Source organism: Euleptes europaea, chromosome 9 (genome assembly GCF_029931775.1).
Source record: "Euleptes europaea isolate rEulEur1 chromosome 9, rEulEur1.hap1, whole genome shotgun sequence".
In the NCBI taxonomy this organism is placed as follows: domain Eukaryota; kingdom Metazoa; phylum Chordata; class Lepidosauria; order Squamata; family Sphaerodactylidae; genus Euleptes; species Euleptes europaea.
Genome location: NC_079320.1, coordinates 8,497,660 through 8,516,721, shown reverse-complemented (window position 1 = coordinate 8,516,721; position 19,062 = coordinate 8,497,660). Strand labels below are relative to the sequence as shown.

Below are 19,062 nucleotides of genomic sequence, written 5' to 3'. Positions count from 1 at the left end.
CAATCCCTCTCACGTCCCGTTAAAAATATCAAGTACCAGATGATGTGAAAGATCTTCCTGAGACCTTGAAGAACCAATGCCCGTCAAAATAGAAAAAGAAGAGTTGGGTTTCATACCCCACTTTTCTCTACCTTCAAGGAGTCTCATACCGGCTTACAATCGCCTTCCCTTCCTCTCCCCGCAGCAGGCACCTTGTGAGGTAGGTGGGGCTGAGAGAGTTCAGAGAGGACGGTGACTAGCCCAAAATCACCCAGCTGGCTTCACGTGGAGGAGTGGGGAAACAAACTTGGTTCTCCAGATTAGAGTCCACCGCTCTTAAACCCTATGCCACACTGGCTCTCTCAGCTGTTGGCTGTTGGATAAGAGGCAGCTACATCAGGAAAAGCCTTGGGGAAAGCAGGAGAAGACTGCGCTAGTTACTGAAGGCTGAGGAGGGCACCCTGGGGAGTAGAGCCCAGGTTTAAAGGACAGCTCTCGATCCTAGGCCACACCACCTTTGTCTCATTGACAGAGCTTGTAGAAAGCATTGTTTGGGCATTTTGAGCAATTATTCTTATTTGTAAACTGACTATTGCTTCCTGAACTCTGCAAAGAAGAACACGCCCAAGAAAATCTAAATGAAATCACAGGTGATCTTGCCTTTAAAGAGCCAGTGTGGTGTAGTGGTTAAGAGTGGTGGTTTGGAGCAGTGGACGCTAATCTGGTGAACCGTGATGGTTCCCCCACTCCTCCACATGGAGCCAGCTGGGTGACCTTGGGCAAGTCACAGCCTTCTTTGAGCTCTCTCAGCCCCACCTACCTCACAGGGTGACTGTCGTGGGGAGGGGAAGGAAAGGTGATTGTAAGCTGCTTTGATTCTTCCTTAAGTGGTAGAGAAAGTTGCAGTGTAAAAACCAACTCTTCTTCTTCTTCTTCTCCTTCTTGTTCTTGGTATCTGACCAGCAGATCATATTCTGTCATGACCCTTTCAGCCAGCAGGGCTCAATAGGAAAAGGGACGCGATAGAACTTAACAGGCACGCTGCAAATGAGTGGGAATTTCCACCGGTGGATGTTTGATAGCATGGCAGCCAGAAATGGGAAGATCTGCCCTTTTTTAAAAGGACAGAACGTTCAGACTTCGTCGTGCAAGAGATACCACAGGAATACATGCAGTGTGGGCGAGGCAGGGAAGCTGCGCAAGAACTTGACTGCGCATGGGACTGAGAATTGTGCAACTCTGCGTCGGATTACACTGCAAACGTCACAAAGTAGCCTTCGCAAACGAGGAGGGACGTTGACACTTACCATTGCAGGGAGCAAGCTTGCACACCCGCACGGATTCTGGCTTTTCTCCGTCACACTGGTCACCGGCACGACATGAAACCTGCCTGGATTCGGTCCCTTCCCCACAGGTCACGGAACACTGCAGAGGAAAACAGAGAGGCCTGCCGTCAGGGAACCTGAAAAATGAACGTGTTGCAATCTGAGCCCTGGGAGGGAAGGCAGAGTGGTATAGTCCGATCTTGTCAGATCCTGGAAGCTAAGCAGGGTCGGCCCTGGTTAGTATTTGGATGGGAGTCCACCAAGGAAGTCCAGGGTTGCTATGCAGAGGAAAAGAGCAAGAGTCCAGTAGCACCTTAAAGACTAACAAAATTTCTGGCAGGGTTGAACACACATGAAGTTGCCTTATACTGAATCAGACCATCAAGGTCCATCAAAGTCAGTATTGTCTACTCAGACTGGCAGCGGCTCTCTATTTCTCAGGTAGAGGTCTTTCACATCACCTACTTGCCCAGTCGCTTTAACTGAAGATGCCAGGGATTGAACCTGGGACCTTTTGCATGCCAAGCAGAGTCTCTACCACTGAGCCACAGCTCACTACTTCAGATACAGCTAGAATGTGAGTCCATCTATCCTTAAGAAGAGAAGAGTGAATACACAATGGCAATGTAAATTATTACAACTAATAATGAAGCTCAAGACAATGCATTCTCCTGGATTGAATAGATGGATGGACCCTCACCAACCCTAGTGAGCAGAACAGCCTGCAGTTAGACAACCATAGCGAGTGTAATTAAATCACACTTTTTGTGGGATGGCAGACCTGATCCTATTTTGCATTCTGGGGCGGGGCAATTTCCTTTCCTTGCTGACATGCAATTTTGCCTGCCGCCCATCCCTATAGACCCTCACCCCTTTCTGAAGACGCAAACGTCTGGCAAGGCATTAGCGAACTTTTGGGGACCAATCGCTCCAAAATGAAAATTTCAAAAGCCAAAGATTCGGTGCTTACTGGACTCCAGGGCCATGTTTTCCACTGGCCGGGGCACGGGGATCGGTTGCACGGCCTGCGGCTCTCCGGGCGATCCCCAGTGCAATACTTGAAATGGATCGAGCGGTTCGCGCCGTCGTGGAGCAGCTGGATGCAACGGACTGTGCGGATCTGATAACCGGAGGTCCCACAGGTTTTGGTACAGTGTTCCCAGTCTTCCGATACCCAGCTAGGTGAGGAGGAGGAAAAAAGAACAGCTGTGAAACTTTTAGGCAATATTAATTCGTGCCAGAAACCCAGGCGCCAAAGACCGATTCCATCCAGGCGCGCACAAATATTTCATGATGCGCGGGCGGCGTTTCCCAGATGGAAAACTTCTGCTGACGGAACAGAGACTGGGAATTTTTAATAATTTACAGCGAGAGATGAAACAAATGTGATACGGCAACTGAAAGAAGTTTGTAGCACAAATACAAACTGGCTTGTGTTTGGAGCAAACGTGGCCCAGGAGGCTAGAGCTGGATGGGGTGTTTCTTTTTAAAAAGATCTATATTACATCTTACATAACAGTACATTTAAATATATCTATCTTGCATCCAGGTCTCTTAAGTACATTAAATCTAAAATTTGACTTAAAAATTTCATACAAAAGGTGAAAGGATATAAGGGGGTGGTAAAAGCTCTATGGAAAACAGTTTCATGGAGAAAAAGAGGAGTTGGCTTTTATATGACAACTTTCGCTACAACTTAAAGAAGAATCACAACGGCTTACAATTGCCTTCCCTTCCCCTCCCCACAACAGACACCCTGGGAGGTAGGTGGGGCTGAGAGAGTGTGATTAGCCCAAGGTCACCCAGCTGGCTTCATGTGTAAGAGTGGGGAAATCAACCCGGTTCAACAGATTAGCCTCCGGCGCTCATGTGGAGGGGTGGGGAATCAAACCCAGTTCTCCAGATCAGAGTCCACCGCTCCAAACCACTGCTCTTAACCACTACACCACACTGATTCAAGAGTTCAAGGCTGATACTGGACTTATGCTCTCGAAAGGACTAGGATCTGGTTCACGCATGCAGGAGAATGAGGTCGCAGCAGGCTGAGGTGATAGCATGGACTCTGTCACTTCAGACTGTGAGGAGTGGATTCTGGCTTGAGTGCTCCTTTGTGCAGACAAAAACCTCCCTGCAACTAGAAAGCTAGACAAGCAAGGTTCAGTCCTGCACCCTACATTTATTAGTTGAGCTTTAGCTTTGAGAGCAAACATTTTTAGGTGAACAGGTAAAGCAAGAATGAGAGAAAGATGGAAGGCACACCAATATGGCAAACTGAAATTAGCCGAAGAATCTATTTTTTCTTTTCACTGAAACTTGGGAGTGGTAACTGTGGGCAGGGCTGGTTCACCAAACTACAATTCATAGGGTTCCTGGAGGGGGTGGGATATGAAATGTATGTGTGTGCCGTCAAGTCACAGTTGACTTATGGCGACCCCATAGGGTTTTCAAGGCAAGATATGTCTGCCTCCATGTGGGCTGAGAGAGTTCTGAGAGAACTGTGACTAGTCCAAGGTCACCCAGATGGCCTCATGTGTCGGAGTGGGGAAACACAGAGGTCTTTCACATCACCTACTTGCCTAGATGCTGGAGATTGAACCTGGGACCTTCTGCATGCCAAGCAGATACTCTACCACTGAGCCACAGCGCCTCCCCAAAATTTCAGAATCCTAGATCACATGAACACATATGCTGCCTTCTACTGAATCAGAGCCTTGGTCCATCAAAGTCAGTATTGCCTACTCAGAACGGCAGTGGCTCTCCAGGGTCTCAGGCAGGGGTCTTTCACATCACCAACTTCATAGAATCATAGAGTTGGAAGGGACCACCAGGGTCATCTAGTCCAACCCCCTGCACAATGCAGGAAATTCACAACCAACTACCCCCACAACCCCAGTGATCCCTACTCCATGCCCAGAAGATGGCCCATATGCCCTCCCTCTCATGAACTGCCTAAAGTCATAGACCAGCATTGCTGACAGATGGCCATCAAGCCTCTACTTAAAAACCTCCAGGGAAGGAGAGCTCACCACCTCCTGAGGAAGCCTGTTTAGCTGAGGAACAGCTCTAACTTGCCTGGTCCCTTTAACTGGAGATGCCGGGGATTGAACCCGGGACCTTCTGCACGCCAAGCAGAGTCTCTACCATTAAGCCACGGCCCCTCCCCATTGAATGCTAGAAGCTGCGGTGCACAGGTGGACCACGGATCTATCCCTCACACCCCACCAGATGCCGCTTTTGAACCCCACGGGGCCGACTCCCCATACATTGCTGAACGTTCGCGAGTGCTTACAAAGGCTGCGTGCATTCCTGAAGGTTGCACATCCTGCGAATGGGCTTTGGCTTTTTGCTGGCTTCACAGAAGCTACGGTGGACCATTTTGTTTTCGCTCTTCCTGCGACACCCGTACTTGGTGTACTGGAAACCTGGAGAGAATAGTGACATTTGGGGAGGAGGAAAAAAAATATGCACCATTAAAAACGCGATGGCCGGAAAAAAAAGAAAGCACAGTGGGGATGTTTCAGCCTAATAACTCTCATAACAACATAAGAATATAAAAAGATACATGCTGGATCAGACCAAGGCCCATCAAGTCCAGTGGTCTGTTCACACAGTGGCCAACCAGGGGCCTCTAGGAAGCCACAAACAAGACGACTGCACCAGCATTGTCCTGCCTGTGTTCCACAGCAACCAATATATTAGGCATGCTCCTTTGATACTGGAGATAATAGGTATTCATCATGACTAGTAGCCATTTTGACTAGTAGCCATGGATAGCCCCATCCTCCATAAGAACATAAAAGAAGTCCCGCTGGATCAGACCAAAGGCCCATCAAGTCCAGCAGTCTGTTCACACAGTGGCCAACCAGGTGCCTCTAGGAAGCCCACAAACAAGACAACCACAGCAGCATTATCCTGCCTGTGTTCCACAACACCTAATATATTCGGCATGCTCCTCTGATCCTGGAGAGAACATAAGACCATAAGAAAAACCACGCTGGATCAGACCAAAGGCCCATCAAGTCCAGCAGTCTGTTCACACAGTGGCCAACCAGGCGCCTCTAGGAAGCCCACCATGGGGCCATGTGGGGCTGTTGCCCAGCAAGGCTTCTGATCAGCTACTGGAGATCTGATCGGTTGTATCGGGTTGGCAGCAGCTGCTGCCACAGCACAAGGATATTCCCTGTGTGACCGAGGGTAAGCTGTGGACGTCACTTTGTGCCTGGTACTGCCTCCTGCAGCAGCCGTTTTGTAGTTCCGCCCACCACCCTGTGTCAGAATTTCAAAGGTGCTGGAGGGCTCAAAAGGGTCGGGGAATCCTGCCCTACAGCCTTGTTTTAACCCCTGCCCTGCACACACACACACACACACACACTAGGACTTGCCTCCTCCACATGGCTTGGAACACTGGGACCAACTCTTCAAAGCCCATTCAAAAGTGTCCAGTTCCTCTTGCAGCACGTTGTTGCTGTTGACATTGGGCACCGAATCCTCGTGGATGATGTACTTGTAAGTCAGGCTGGACTGCGTGTCGTTGTCCTGAGGAATGATCTGCAGAAGGACAAGCAGACAACTTGGCGGGATTGAAAACGCAGGCGGGGACGTTTCCTGATCGGAGGAGGGGCTGTGGCTCAGTGACAGACCAGCTGCTCGGCATGCAGAAGGTCCCCGGTTTGATCCCCGGCATCTCCAGCTAAAAGGATCAGGTAATAGGTGATATGAAAGACCCTGAAGAGTCATGGCTAGTCTGAGTAGACAATACTGACCTTGATGGACCAATGGTCTGATTCGGTATAAGGCAGCTTCATGCGTAATCAACACATTTTTATCCTGCCCATCCCCTGAGGAATTCCGGTGGGCAAATATGGCTCCCTCCCCATCCATTTGAGCCTGACAACAACCCTGTGAGGTAGGTTAGGCTGAAAAAGATTGTAACAAGACCACCGCCCACGCGTTCTGTGGCTTTTATCTCCACCTTCCAAAGTAGAGTGATCAAAAGATGGCGGAAGGGAGACCAGTAAAGAACATAAGAACTATGAGAACAGAAGAAGAACCCTACTGGGTCAGACCAGCAGTCCATCTAGTCTATCTTGTCTCGCACAGCGGCTAACCAGCTCCTCCGGAGGGCCAACAACAGGGCATAGAGGCCGAGGCCTGCTCTTTATGTTGCCTCCTGGCAGTGAGATTCAGAGGTTGACTGCCTCTGAAGGTGGAGGTTCTCTTTAGTCACCATGGCTAGTAGCCACTGATAGACCTCTCCTTCATGAGTCTGTCTTATCCCCTTTTAAAGCTGTCTAGGAGGAGGAAGAAGAAGAGTTGGTTTTTATGTGCCAACATCCTCTACCATTTAAGGAGACTCAAAGCGGCTTACAACTGCCTTCCCTCCCCCTCCCCACAACAGACCCCTTGTGAGGTAGGTGGGGCTGAGAGAGTTCGGAGAGAACTGTGACTAGCCCAAGGTCACCCAGCAGGCTTCATGTATAGGAGTGGGGAATCGAACCCGGTTCTCCAGATTCGAGTCCGCTGCTCATGTGGAGGAGCGGGGGAATCAAACCCAGTTCTCCAGATTCAAGTTCACCACTCTTAACCCCTACACTACGCTGGCTCTCTTGCTTGTGACCATGTTCGCTGCTCAGAGCACCTAGGAGGAAGGGCCAGAGAACGACACAGCAGAATAAAATAATAAAACAGACAGAATGGAGTCGAAACTTACCAACACCACGACAGCGTCATGCAAAGGGCCGTCTGTATGAAGCGTTTCTATGTCGTCCTCTATGTGGTACTCCCATTCTATGCCCATGTCAATGAAGCTACGAGAGATGGAGCCTTCCTTTTTGCTGTTCAGAATGTAGTGGCCCGTTGCCTGGTTCTTAATGGCTAAAAGGAAGAAGGAAAACAGACACCATTTGTCATATAAACCAGCGATTCTCTCTCCCCCGCCCCGCAATCCAACACAGTCTTTACGGCTGCATGGTGCAGCATAACCTTGTTAGATTAGTTTCAGAGGGAAGCCCATGTTGGCCTGCAATAGAACAGCTGGATTGCTACTGGACTGGGATTTTGCTTAGGATTAGGATCTGGGAGGCCCCGGTTCAAATCCCCAATCTACCATGAAGCTTGCTAGGTGACCTTGGGCTGCTCATTCTCTCTTTCCCAGCCTAACAGAGCAATCTTACCATTGCTAGAAAGGTTTCCCGGAAGATCTAATAAAATTAGACTCAGAGATCTTCTGTCAGATAAGACCCACCAAATGACACAATTGGTTGCCCAGTTTTGCACCCAGGTTCGTAAACACAGAAAAATTTGAGAAGGGCCTTTAATCCTGATGAGTGGCAGAGATTTTAGTTCCTGAAATGACTTAATCTCTAGTATTTGCCCAGGAGAATGTCGGAAGTGTTTTGTGGACAGATATGTGTAGTTTTAGCTGGTATCTATTAGGACTATCCTGTGCTTATCAAGATCATTTGAATATAAATTTTATTCTTTCTGTAATTAATGTTTCTTTCGTATACCTACTGGTCGTAGACTGTAATAGTAAAGAACTGAGCAGTGCAATCTTAAACAGAGTTACACCCTTCTAAGTCTACCAAAGTCAATGGGTTTATAAAGGTGCAACTCTGCTTAGGATTTTACTGTAAACTACTTCATAGGACTGTTGTTGAGGATAAAATGGAGGAGGGTAAAATGGTGTACGCCACCCTGAGCTCCTTGGATGAAAAGTGGGATAAAACGTACCTAATAAATTACAGTTCATCGCGTGGACAAATAGGAATGTGTTCAAAAAAGGGAAGTGAAGACGGTTGGTGTATGGAAAATAACTCCTGTCTTTCACATCACTTACTTGCCTAGTCCCTTTAACTGGAGATGCTGGGGATTGAACCTGGGACCTTCAGCATGCTAAGCAGAGACTCTACCACTGAGCCACGGCCCTTCACAATCCTTTGACAATCCCACAGTTCCTTTGGAATCCTTTGACAGTTCCACAGTCCATGCTTTTATATACATATTTTTATTGGTTTTCAAAAATAGATAAGGGTACAAAAAGAGGAATAGGGAACAGGGAAAAAACATTACATAAATATTGTTCAACACTGATATGCCTGGTGTAGCCCCCTTATAGAATATGGTACTACATTAGCTGGCTAGTAAAGTGTATTTACTCTCTAACTTAATCCTATTGTAGCTCATAGAGTTTGATTGTTATTTTTTTTTGTTTTAATGTAGTCATAGAAAGGTTTCCATTTGTCTCTGTTTTGTTTTTGAGTATCCTTTTGTAATGTTTCAGTTAAGTGTGCCATTGGTATATATTCATAAGCTTTATCAATCCATGTCTCAATTTTTGGTATTCTATTTGTTTTCCATAAACTACTCTTGCCGCTGTAATTAAATACTTTAATACATCCTGTTGATCCTTGTCGATGTTATCTGGAGTTTTACTCAGTAGAAATAGTTTGGGCTCATATGCTATAGTTTGACCGATAATGTACTCTACGTTCTTATGTATTTTCTTCCAAAATTTCTGGACTAACTGACATGTCCACCAGCAATGATAAAAAGTGCCTCTTTTAGAGGCGTTTCCTTACTGTGTGTGTTAAGTGCCATCAAGTCGCTTCCGACTCATGGCGACCCTATGAATCAGTGTCCTCCAAAATGCCCTATTGTTAACAGCCTTGCTCAGGTCTTGCAGACTGAGGGCCGTGGCTTCCTTGGTCAAGTCAATCCATCTCCTGTTGGGTCTTCCTCTTTTCCTGTTGCCTTCAGCTTCTCCTAGCACGATGATCGTCTTTTCCAGCGACTCTTGTCTTACTGCTTCTTGACAAACTGTTTGCAGCTAAAATAAAAAGCCTGCCGACCCTTAAATCCCCCTCTGTCGGGTATCGATCTGATAAAAGGAAGCACATTTTATCTCCTGTTTTCCTACCCAGACAATAATGACGGGGACGAGGGCCGCCCTGTTGACGAGGTTTGCCTCCCATCTCTGCACTCTATGACTGCTCTTCTTCGAGGCCCAGACCCAGCCTGCGATTGTGATTAATATCAGCAATTGACAGTAATGTCCGGGCCGAGAGGAACCCAGTGACTGCAAAAAGATTCCTGTGGTGGCCGTCTACTTCGAAGGAACATTACAGGCATTTCTCTAAATCTGCTCAGATGGTCCCCTGCAGCGAGGGGAAAACAGACCCCCACTCCCGCCTCTCTGCTATTATATCTTCAGAGCGCTCAGCTGCCTGTAAATTGTTAGCCGTTGTCAAGCTTTGACAACTATTAAGCAAGGGCGTGTTGCATATAATAGCTGGCTAAATCTCCTGTTATCACACAGTATTTCAACACGCAGCCACAATGTGTTGAAATACAGCGTGTTGAAATACTGTGTGATAACAGGAGATTTAGCAAGCTTTGACAACTGGCATAGAAAATGTCCTAAACTGATATATATATTTTAAAATACATGGAAACAGGAATGGGATACACCAAGGTGGAGGGGGGGGAGAGTATGTTTTGATATTAAAAGTAATGTGTAGAATTTTTTTTTTAATTGGGATCTCCGAAAGCAGCTTTTGAACTTGGAAGCTGAGGGGAACATGGCCCATTTATGAAAAATAAATTGGAATGATATGATATTTCATAAAGTTAAAATGAGTGCAGGCCTAACACCGTGAGTGAAAATCCTTCTAACACCCTCCAATTTTTAAACTAATGTTTTAAAGTTACAAAATGAAGCGCAAGATGAGCCCATAAAGAAGAAATCATGTGAATCAGAATTGTTCAGAAGGAATTTTTTTAAATAAAATAATAAAACAAAACAAAACAACAATAATATAATGAGAGTTGGTTTTTATAAGCTGATTTTCTCTGCCTCTTAAGGAGAATCAAACTGGCTTAAAACCTCCTTTCCTTCCTCTCACCACAACAGAAACCTTGTGATGTAGGTGAGGCTGAGAGAGTTTGGAGAGAGCTGTGACTAGCCCAAGGTCACCCAGCTGGCTTCATGTGGAGGAATGGGGAAACTAACCCGGTTCACCAGATTAGCCTCCGCCACTCTTAACCACTATACCACGCTGGCTACATTATAACAGAACAATTAAAGACGATTTTTCATCAGAAAAGGTCAGTAGACTATACTACTGATATGTATTATCTGATGTTGTATGCTTTTGTCTAGTTCTTACTGCATTATATTTCTACTTACATAATACCATTTCTCGCATTGTTCAACATGTCAAGTTTAATACATGACCTGTTTCAGATTTCTGCTATTCTAGTGCTATTATACTGTTTGTTAGATACCTCCTTATTCCAATAATTCTACTGCTGAAGAAGAAGAAGAAGAGTTGGTTTTTATATGCTGACTTTCTCTACTACTTAAGGAAGAATCAAACCGGCTTACAATCACCTTACCCTCCCCACAACAGACACCCTGTGAGGTAGGTGGGGCTGAGAGAGCTGTGACTAGCCCAAGGTCACCCAGCTGGCTTCATGTGTAGGAGTGGGGAAACCAACCCGGTTCACCAGATTAGCCTCTGCCGCTCCTGTGGAGGAGTGGGGAATCAAACCGGGTTCTCCAGATTAGAGTCCATCGCTCCAAACCACCGCTCTTAACCACTGCACCACGCTGCCTTTGCTCTCAGTGAGAAAGGTGGATGATAAATAAAACAGATAAACGAACAGCTAGATAGCTCAGTGATAATAAGAAGCATCTCCAGTTAGCATTTTTCAAGCCTTTGGATTTTAGCAACTATTATGGTAGCCCTATATGGTAGGCTGGTATTACCCTCCTCGTATTGCAGGAATCTTCCAGAAAGTGGCTTAGGAATAAAGGCTGTTGCCGTCAACAGCCAAGCAAAAGCCAAGAAGCACTTACCAAGAATGTGAGGGGAAGCCTCGTCTTCTTGGAGAGACACATGTCTAGCACCCGGGGGGATGTCAAACATCTTAAGGTACCCTTTGGCATGTGCAGCAAGGCATTGGGAGGACGCAGAAGAAGAAAGAAAACAAAAATCATAGCAAGTGTTAGTCAAGAAGAGGCAGAGGCCCCATTTGCAGACGGGGAGCATCCATTGACCCATGAAGAGTACTAAGAAAAGAAGACATAGGTTTGCCGTGTCGAGGGGTTTACGAAACTGTGCTTTTCCTCCCACTGGGCACAGAGGAGGAAAGCGAATCATATTGCAAACCTATCAGTCACTTACATTATTATGCTGACCAGATGACCATAACAATTTGGATCATCGAGGCAAAGAATTTATGCATCCTTGGTTTCGTGGAATGACAACAACGCAGTCGTACAGACCATCTTTTTGCTTTTTTATCATTCGCCAGCCCAATCTTTGACCCTGCAGTCTAGTAATGGCGAATCACGAACAATCCATGTTTTCCCACCGATTGATCGGGGTAGTGAGTGTTTATTTATTTATTTACTTCCTTCTTTTATACCCTGCCTTTCTCCCCCATGGGGACCCAAAACGGCTTACATTCTTCTCCTCGCTTCCATTTTATCTTCACAACAACCCTGTAAGGTAGGTTAGGCCGAGAGTGCGTGACCGGCCCAAGGCCACCCAGGAAACTTCCATGGCAGAGCGGGGATTCAAACCTGGGTCTCCCAGATCCTCATCCAACACCCCAACCATGACACTGCACTGGCTCTCAGTGAAAGCACAGCAGTTACTGCTGGAAATCAAATTCAGCATGCCAAGGATCTCATCCATCCCATTTTTTAGATGACAGATGGATGAAGGTATGATGTTTTCAGATGACTGTCATTTGAAGAAGAAGAGTTGTTTTTTATATGCCGACTTTCTCTACCTTTTAAGGAGAATCAAAAAGGCTTACTATCTCCTTCCCTTCCTCTCCCCACAACAGGCACCTTGTGAGGTAGGTGGGGCTGAGAGAGTTCAGAAAGAAGGGTGACTAGCCCAAGGTCACCCAGCTGGCTTCATGTGGAGGAGTGGGGAAACCAATCTGGTTCACCACATTAGAGTCCACCGCTCTTAACCGCTACACCACGTTGCCTTTCCAATCAAGAATTTCTCACAGGAAGCATAAAAGGTTTGCCCGTGTTTTCTTTTGCAATGAGTGTAAGTGACTTCTCAGCGGTGAGTTACGAAGCAAAAAGAAAGAAATGTCTACGGCGGCCATGGATGCTCAATGTTCTGCAGCTGGGCGACGCTTACCCAGGACATTTTTAGATTCTTTGGTTTCAGAAACAGATACGTCACGGGCTCCTTTTGGCAAAGTGAACGCTCCTCTTGTCTTCCCTTAAACAGAATGCCTTTTGTTAGTGACCGGGGCACTGAAGTCTTGCATTTTCATTGACTAACTCACGCGGATGTCATCGATCCGTCAGGCATATTGATTACATTCACAAATCCATTTTAAACATTTTTCACCCGCAGCAATTCTGAACGTAGTCAATGAAAGTTAAGACTAAAACAACAGTCATGAAAAATCAGTCGGATACTTGCAGATTTGATTTTCCAGAACCTTGAGCTCGTTTTGGCACCTCTTGCTTAACTGTTTCCCTGTTGGAAGAGGTTGGTTAGACTTTTGGGGGTTAATTCCTGGATTGCCAAATGAAATCTAATGGTAAAAGGTGAGACATCCCCTGTGGGAGTGGAGATAAAATGGTCAATAGTTTGAAATCCTAGCCCCAAGGATGATGTCCAATCAGACTCCCTCCCCCATTAGTTTTGTGTGCATTCAACTTGTCATGTGAATGGTTCAGATACGGTTCCACACCCCGCAGCGACATAGCTTAGAAAATCTTTGAAAAGTGGGTTGAGCCAAGAAAAGATGAAGTGTAATGTGAACGATTCATAAGACTAATTCATGTCATTGTAACAGAAAAGACTATTTCTAGATGCATGAACTGACATAAGTTTAATGTGTGTGTGTGTGTGTGTGTATAAAGTGCCATCAAGTCACAGCTGACTTATAGAGACCCCTGGTGGGGTGTTCAAGGCAAGCGATTAAGCAGAGGTGGCTTGCCATAGCCCGATCTCGTAAGATCTTGGAAGCTAAGCAGGGTCAGGACTTGGAAAGGAGAACACCAAGGAAGATTCTGTAGAGGAAGGCAGTGGCAATCCACCTCTGCTTCTCACTTGCCTTGAAAACTCCTTGCTGGGGTTGCCATAAATCAATTGTGATTTGGCACTTTACACACACATAGACACTGGGTTCTGGGGCTCAGAACTGTTTAGCGTTGGCAAGGTTTTTGCAGCCATGTGCCTTGGATCATGCCTATTAGTATAACTGGTATAATCCCCCCTTCTCCTATTTTGTCCCATATTTTTGTACTTTATTTTCATATTGTAAGTTGCTTTGGGTCCCCATCGGGGAGAAAAGCGGGATATAAATAAACAAATACAATAATGATACCAATTACTATTTTCTGTAACATATAATAAAGTAATATAATATGATAACAATTTTCTGCTTTTTAATGGTGCTCAACATCTGTTATTTGGGGCAGCTGACTGGTCTGCTCAGTGGTTGAGCTAGACATGAGAAAAATAACATTTTCCAAGCCTTCCTTCCTTCCTTCGAATCATAGAGTTGTAAGGGTCCATAGAGGCCATCTAGTCCAACCCCCTGCTCAATGCAGGATCAGCCTAGAGCATCCCTGACATGTGTTTGCCCAGCCGCTGCTTGAAGACGGCCAGTGAGGGGGAGCTCACCATCACCCCAGGTAGTCGATTCCACTGTTAAACAACTCTTACTGTAAATTTCCCCCCAATATCCAGTTGGTACCTTTCCACCTGTAATTTGTACCCATTATTGCGAGTCCTATCCTCTGCTGCCAACAGGAACAGCTCCCTGTCCTCCTCTAAGTGACAACCTTTCAAATACTTAGAGAGCAATCATGTCTCCTTCCTTCCTTCCTACCTACCTACCTACCCATCACCTTTCCTACCTACCTACCTACCTACCAATGTGTTTAATGTGTTACATGTCTGGCAGCCTTTGATTTATCAGAATGCACAGAGGACCATTTTTAGTGTCACGACTACCTTATATTGCACATCTTCAATACTGCAAAACGTTCTGTGTGTACGTCCCCACTCTGTATCTGCACAGCTGGTTCCCTGATACAAAAGGGAATCGGGGAGCTCCTAAGCACAAGGAACTCTGTGCACAGACTGAGATCTTCACGTCTGCAATGGAGTGGCTGGACACACAGAGTTCATACTTTTTTAAAAAATTGCTTGGTTTATAGCTATAGCACAGTGACTAAAAGCAACAGAGAAGAGTCAGGGAGGTGGAGTTATCCCTACCAGGCTTCTTTGGAGTTCGTGTGAACGTCCCTTTGACTGTCCGACAATGAGAATTATCTCCCCCACATACTCCGCACTTGTCTTCGGCTTTGTTTGACCCGATTTCCTTGTCGCAGCCTACTCTCTGCAGAGAGAAGTTCAACCACAACACCAGAACTCAGAAGTGCAGGAGGTAGAAGAGCTGATTTTTATACCCCACTTTTCTCTACCTTTAAGGAGTCTCAAAGCATCACCTTCCCTTCCCCTCCCCACAACAGACACCTTGTGAGGTGGGTGGGGCTGAGAGAATTCTGAGAGAACTGTGACTAGCCCAAGGTCACCCAGCTGGCTTCATGTGGAGGAGTGGGGAAACCAACCCGGTTCACCAGATTAGAGTCTGCCACTAGGGTTGCCAACCTCCACCTAGTAGCTGGAGATCTTCCGCTATTACAACTGATCTCCAATCGATAGAGATCAGTTCACCTGGAGAAAATGGCCATGTTGGCAATTGGACTCTATGGCACTGAAGTCCCTCCCCTCTCCAAACTCCACCCTCCTCAGGCTCCGCCCCAACAATCTCCAGGTATTTCCCATCCTGGAGCTGACAACCCTATCCGCCGCTCATGTGTAGGAATGGGGAATCAAACCTGGTTCTCCAGATTAGAGTCCACCACTCTTAACCACTACACCATGCTGGCAAAATAAATACACGTGTCTCAGGCTAGGACCCCGTCCTTTTCTAAAGGGTCTTCTTAAAAACATTCACAGAGCTGGAAATATTTTTATCCAACACAACTCAAGGCTTCTCTCATGAGAAACTCTATTTAAAACGAGTGACAGAAAACGAAACCTAAGGAACCACTATCACTACTCACCACACATTCTCCGCGCACACAAATGCTGAAGGGGTCTTTGTAGGAACAGCGAGTTCCATCGTGCGTCAGTTGTTTCATATATGCCACATCTCCTGTCTCTTTGGACTGGCAGTAAAGCTGGCATCTCTTGCTGGCTACAGGAGGCAGTAATTAATTTATTAGTTATGGAATACCACTGCTAAAAGAGCTCCATGGCGCAGAGTGGTAAGCTGCAGTACTGCAGTCCAAGCTCTGCTCACGAACTTGAGTTCGATCCTGATGGAAGTTGGTTTCAGGTAGCCGGCTCAAGGTTGATTCAGCCTTCCACCCTTCCGAGGTTGGTAAAATGAGTACCTGGCTTGCTGGGGGTAAAGTGTAGATGAATGGGGAAGGCGATGGCGAACCAGCCCGTTAACAAAGTCTGCCTAGTAAACATCAGGATGTAACATCACCCCATGGGTCAGTAATGACCCCGTGCTTGCAAGGGGACTATCTTTTTATAATTGCTATCTCAGGATTGCTCTAAGGCAAGGGTCCCCCGCAAAAGCAAGAAAACAGGCTCATTTACCATCAGGATGCTCGTACGGCAGCCAGTGGTGTTTGGTGCTCTGGTACTCGAAATGCGAGTTGCGCTGCTGGCACTGCTGAGCTCGGAAGTCTTCGTAATGTTTTGGACACTCCTCCATGTTGCACAGTTGGTACTCAAAGTTGACACCCGCACAGTCTTGACCCCCATTCACTGGCCTTAGAGGGATGAAGAGTTAGAGAAGAGACCACATTAGGGAGACTCAGAAGTCGTATCATAAATCTTATTTTCCCCCTTCCAACGTCCCAGCAACCTTTTTTTTTTTTTTGCCATCAAGTCACATCTGACTTATGGCGATGCCTGGTGGGGTTTTCAAGACAAGAGACATTCAGAGGTGGTTTGCCATTGCCTGCCTCTACATCACGACTGTGAACGTCCTAGGCGGTCACCCGTCCAAACACTTGCCAGGGTCGACCCTGCTTAGCTTCTGAGATCTGACGAGATCAGGCTAGCCTGGGCCATATATATATATGGCCTGCCTCATATATATATGAGGAAAGGCTGAGGGAGTTGGGAATGTTCAGTCTGGAGGAGAGGAGGTTGAGGGGGGAACTTTTAAGTATTTTTTTTATAAGCTCTCTTTTAAGTATTTTTTTTAATAAATTTTTTATTGCTTTTTCCATAAAGTTGATACAATAATCCCATTCGATATGCCATCTAGCTTATTTTTCCATATATAAACAATAATAATACAATGCTGAATGGATATCTTCATAGTAAAATACATATAACAATTTGAACTCCCACCCCCCCAACTTCCTCTAACCCATTCTTAATCCGGTCACTTCTTTGTATCATTCTTTGTCTATCCTTCTAAAACATTATATATTTATTTTTATTTATCTATTTCTTTCTAATATCCATACAAACTCCATAACTTTGTAACCCTATTTGATATGATTAGTTAACATTAAAAATAATTAAAAATGTTAATGGGGTATAAATTATTCCAAAAACTAGGATAGAACTACACATACATAACATTATCATGTAAATTAAACTTTTATTATTATTATTTCCCTACACCTCCCCTTATTCCCATTATTTTAATACCCTCCATCCCTTCTTTTTAAAAGACTTTTTCTGTCGAGGGTTTCTATTGTTGCTCTCTTTAAGTATTTGAAAGGCTGTCAGAGGAGGGCAGGGAGCTGTTCCTGTTGGCAGCAGAGGATAGGACTCGCAATAATGGGTTTAAATTATAGGCAGAAAGGTACTGGCTGGGTCTTAGGAAAAAATGTTTTTACTGTAATTCAGCAGTGGAATGGGCTGCCTAGGGAGGTGGTGAGCTCCCTTTACTGGCAGTCTTGTACACATGAACACATGAAGCTGCCTTCTACTTAATCAGACCCTCGGTCCATCAAAGTCAGTATTGTCTACTCAGACCAGCAGCAGCTCTCCAGGGTCTCAGGAAGAGGTCATTCACATCACCTACCTGCCTGGTCCCTCTAACTGGAGATGCTGGGGATTGAACCTGGGACCTTCTGCATGCCAAGCAGATGCTCTACCACTGAGGGCCCCCCCCTTCCTCAAGGAGCGGTTGGACAAACAGTTGCCAGGGATGCTCTAGGCTGATTCTGCATTGAACAGGGTGTTGGACTAAGCGGCCTGTTCGGAGAAGGGGGGAGGATCCAATGTTGTTTTCCTCCAAGTCATAATGCGTAGCTTGTTGAACCCGCCCTCCCCCCTATAAATGCCTAGATCCAGCAGGTACAAAGACGCTTTTCTGATTTACATGGGATTGTTGCACTGGCGCGTTCTGAAGCGGACGCCAGTTCCGCACGTCCGCGAGCAGGAGCCGAACTTCGTCCAAGCGCCCCAGTTGCCATCTTGCTGGAGTTGGTTTGTATTCTTCCACATGCAGTGGCCTTTATAGCACCACTAAGGGAGGGAGAAAACAAAAACGAAACAAAACAGACTCTTGGAATTTATTTTAGCAGACTGTCAGTTTGACCTGCACAAGATTTCCATGCAGAATGCAAAGAGCTGGTCTGAGCCTCGGCAGCTCTCAGTGGTTTGCACGAGAACCCCTCCAGGGATGCAGTCTCTTGTACCAACATTATTTTACGCTCATGGATGGCTTACTGGACTTCCCTGACTCGAGTCCAATAGCACCGTAGAGAACAACAATGGGGGTTACTGCACTCAGCCTTCTAGGGCATTTTTTAAAGTTGGACAACGTTATATAATAAATCGTTTCTGATGTGTTCCCTACCGCACTCTTCTACTCCAGCACGGTATAGGATTTCCGAAACGTTGCATGGAGGGGGGGCGGGGGGCTTCTTGCCGGACTCGCGGGTCCTGCTGCCGCGCCGAGAAGCACCCTGGAGAAGGGCGGCTGGGCTGGGGGCGGGGGGCGGGAGGGCTTCTCGCCGGACTCGCGGGTCATTAGTGACGTCACTTAAACGGAGCAAACCAATACACCGCTTGTAAAGGGTTTTTGGATACCACGGCCAATGAACTGTTGGAAGACGTCTTCACAGCTGAAGGGGCCAAAGTAAGTGCGAACACCATTTTTTACAACGATTTCAAACTCTTAATAAATCAGTGGGAAAACACTGAAAGTGCGAACAGATTTTTTTACAACATTTTCAAACTCTTGAAACATTGTTGGGAATACCTAGTGCGGTAACGGCCAATATTTCAGTGTATGATTTTTTGAAAGTCAAGGTGCCCTTTGTCAGACTGACCGAGGGGGCTTTGACTCTCGTTCGCTCATACCTGAACATCTTGTCGGTCGCTAAGGTGCGACTGGACTCGAACCTAGCTGGTCTGCTGCAGGCCGACCCAGATACCCTCTGAAACTAGGTTTCCCTGAAATATCTGGTTAATTAGATCATCAGTAAGAAACAAGCAACCCCCATTTAACAAGAGTCCAATAGTACCTTGAACAAAATTTCTGGCAGGGTATGAGCTTTCGTGAGTCACAGCTCACTTCTTCGGATAACTGTGACAACTGAAAGTTCATACCCTGCTAGAAATTTTGTTATTTTGAAATTTTTCTCCCTCTCCCATAATACTAGAACACGGGGTCATCTGCTAAAGCTGGACAGCGAGATCAAAACAGATAAAAG

At 46.1% G+C, this 19,062-nt stretch overlaps 1 protein-coding gene across 1 annotated transcript in view; it reads right to left on the bottom strand.

Moving 5' to 3' along the window:
• The window catches only part of ADAMTS3 (ADAM metallopeptidase with thrombospondin type 1 motif 3), a 112,494-nt gene that overhangs the window by 9,105 nt on the left and 84,327 nt on the right, over positions 1–19,062 (bottom strand). Inside the window, exons 12-21 of the mRNA XM_056855776.1 lie at positions 17,724–17,869; positions 15,974–16,149; positions 15,427–15,560; positions 14,573–14,696; positions 11,164–11,244; positions 7,015–7,178; positions 5,687–5,852; positions 4,594–4,726; positions 2,275–2,482; positions 1,287–1,404 (exon numbers count right to left, since the gene is read on the bottom strand). Coding sequence (XP_056711754.1) covers positions 1,287–1,404; positions 2,275–2,482; positions 4,594–4,726; positions 5,687–5,852; positions 7,015–7,178; positions 11,164–11,244; positions 14,573–14,696; positions 15,427–15,560; positions 15,974–16,149; positions 17,724–17,869 — 1,450 coding nt within the window. The remainder of the gene's footprint in view (positions 1–1,286; positions 1,405–2,274; positions 2,483–4,593; positions 4,727–5,686; positions 5,853–7,014; positions 7,179–11,163; positions 11,245–14,572; positions 14,697–15,426; positions 15,561–15,973; positions 16,150–17,723; positions 17,870–19,062) is intronic.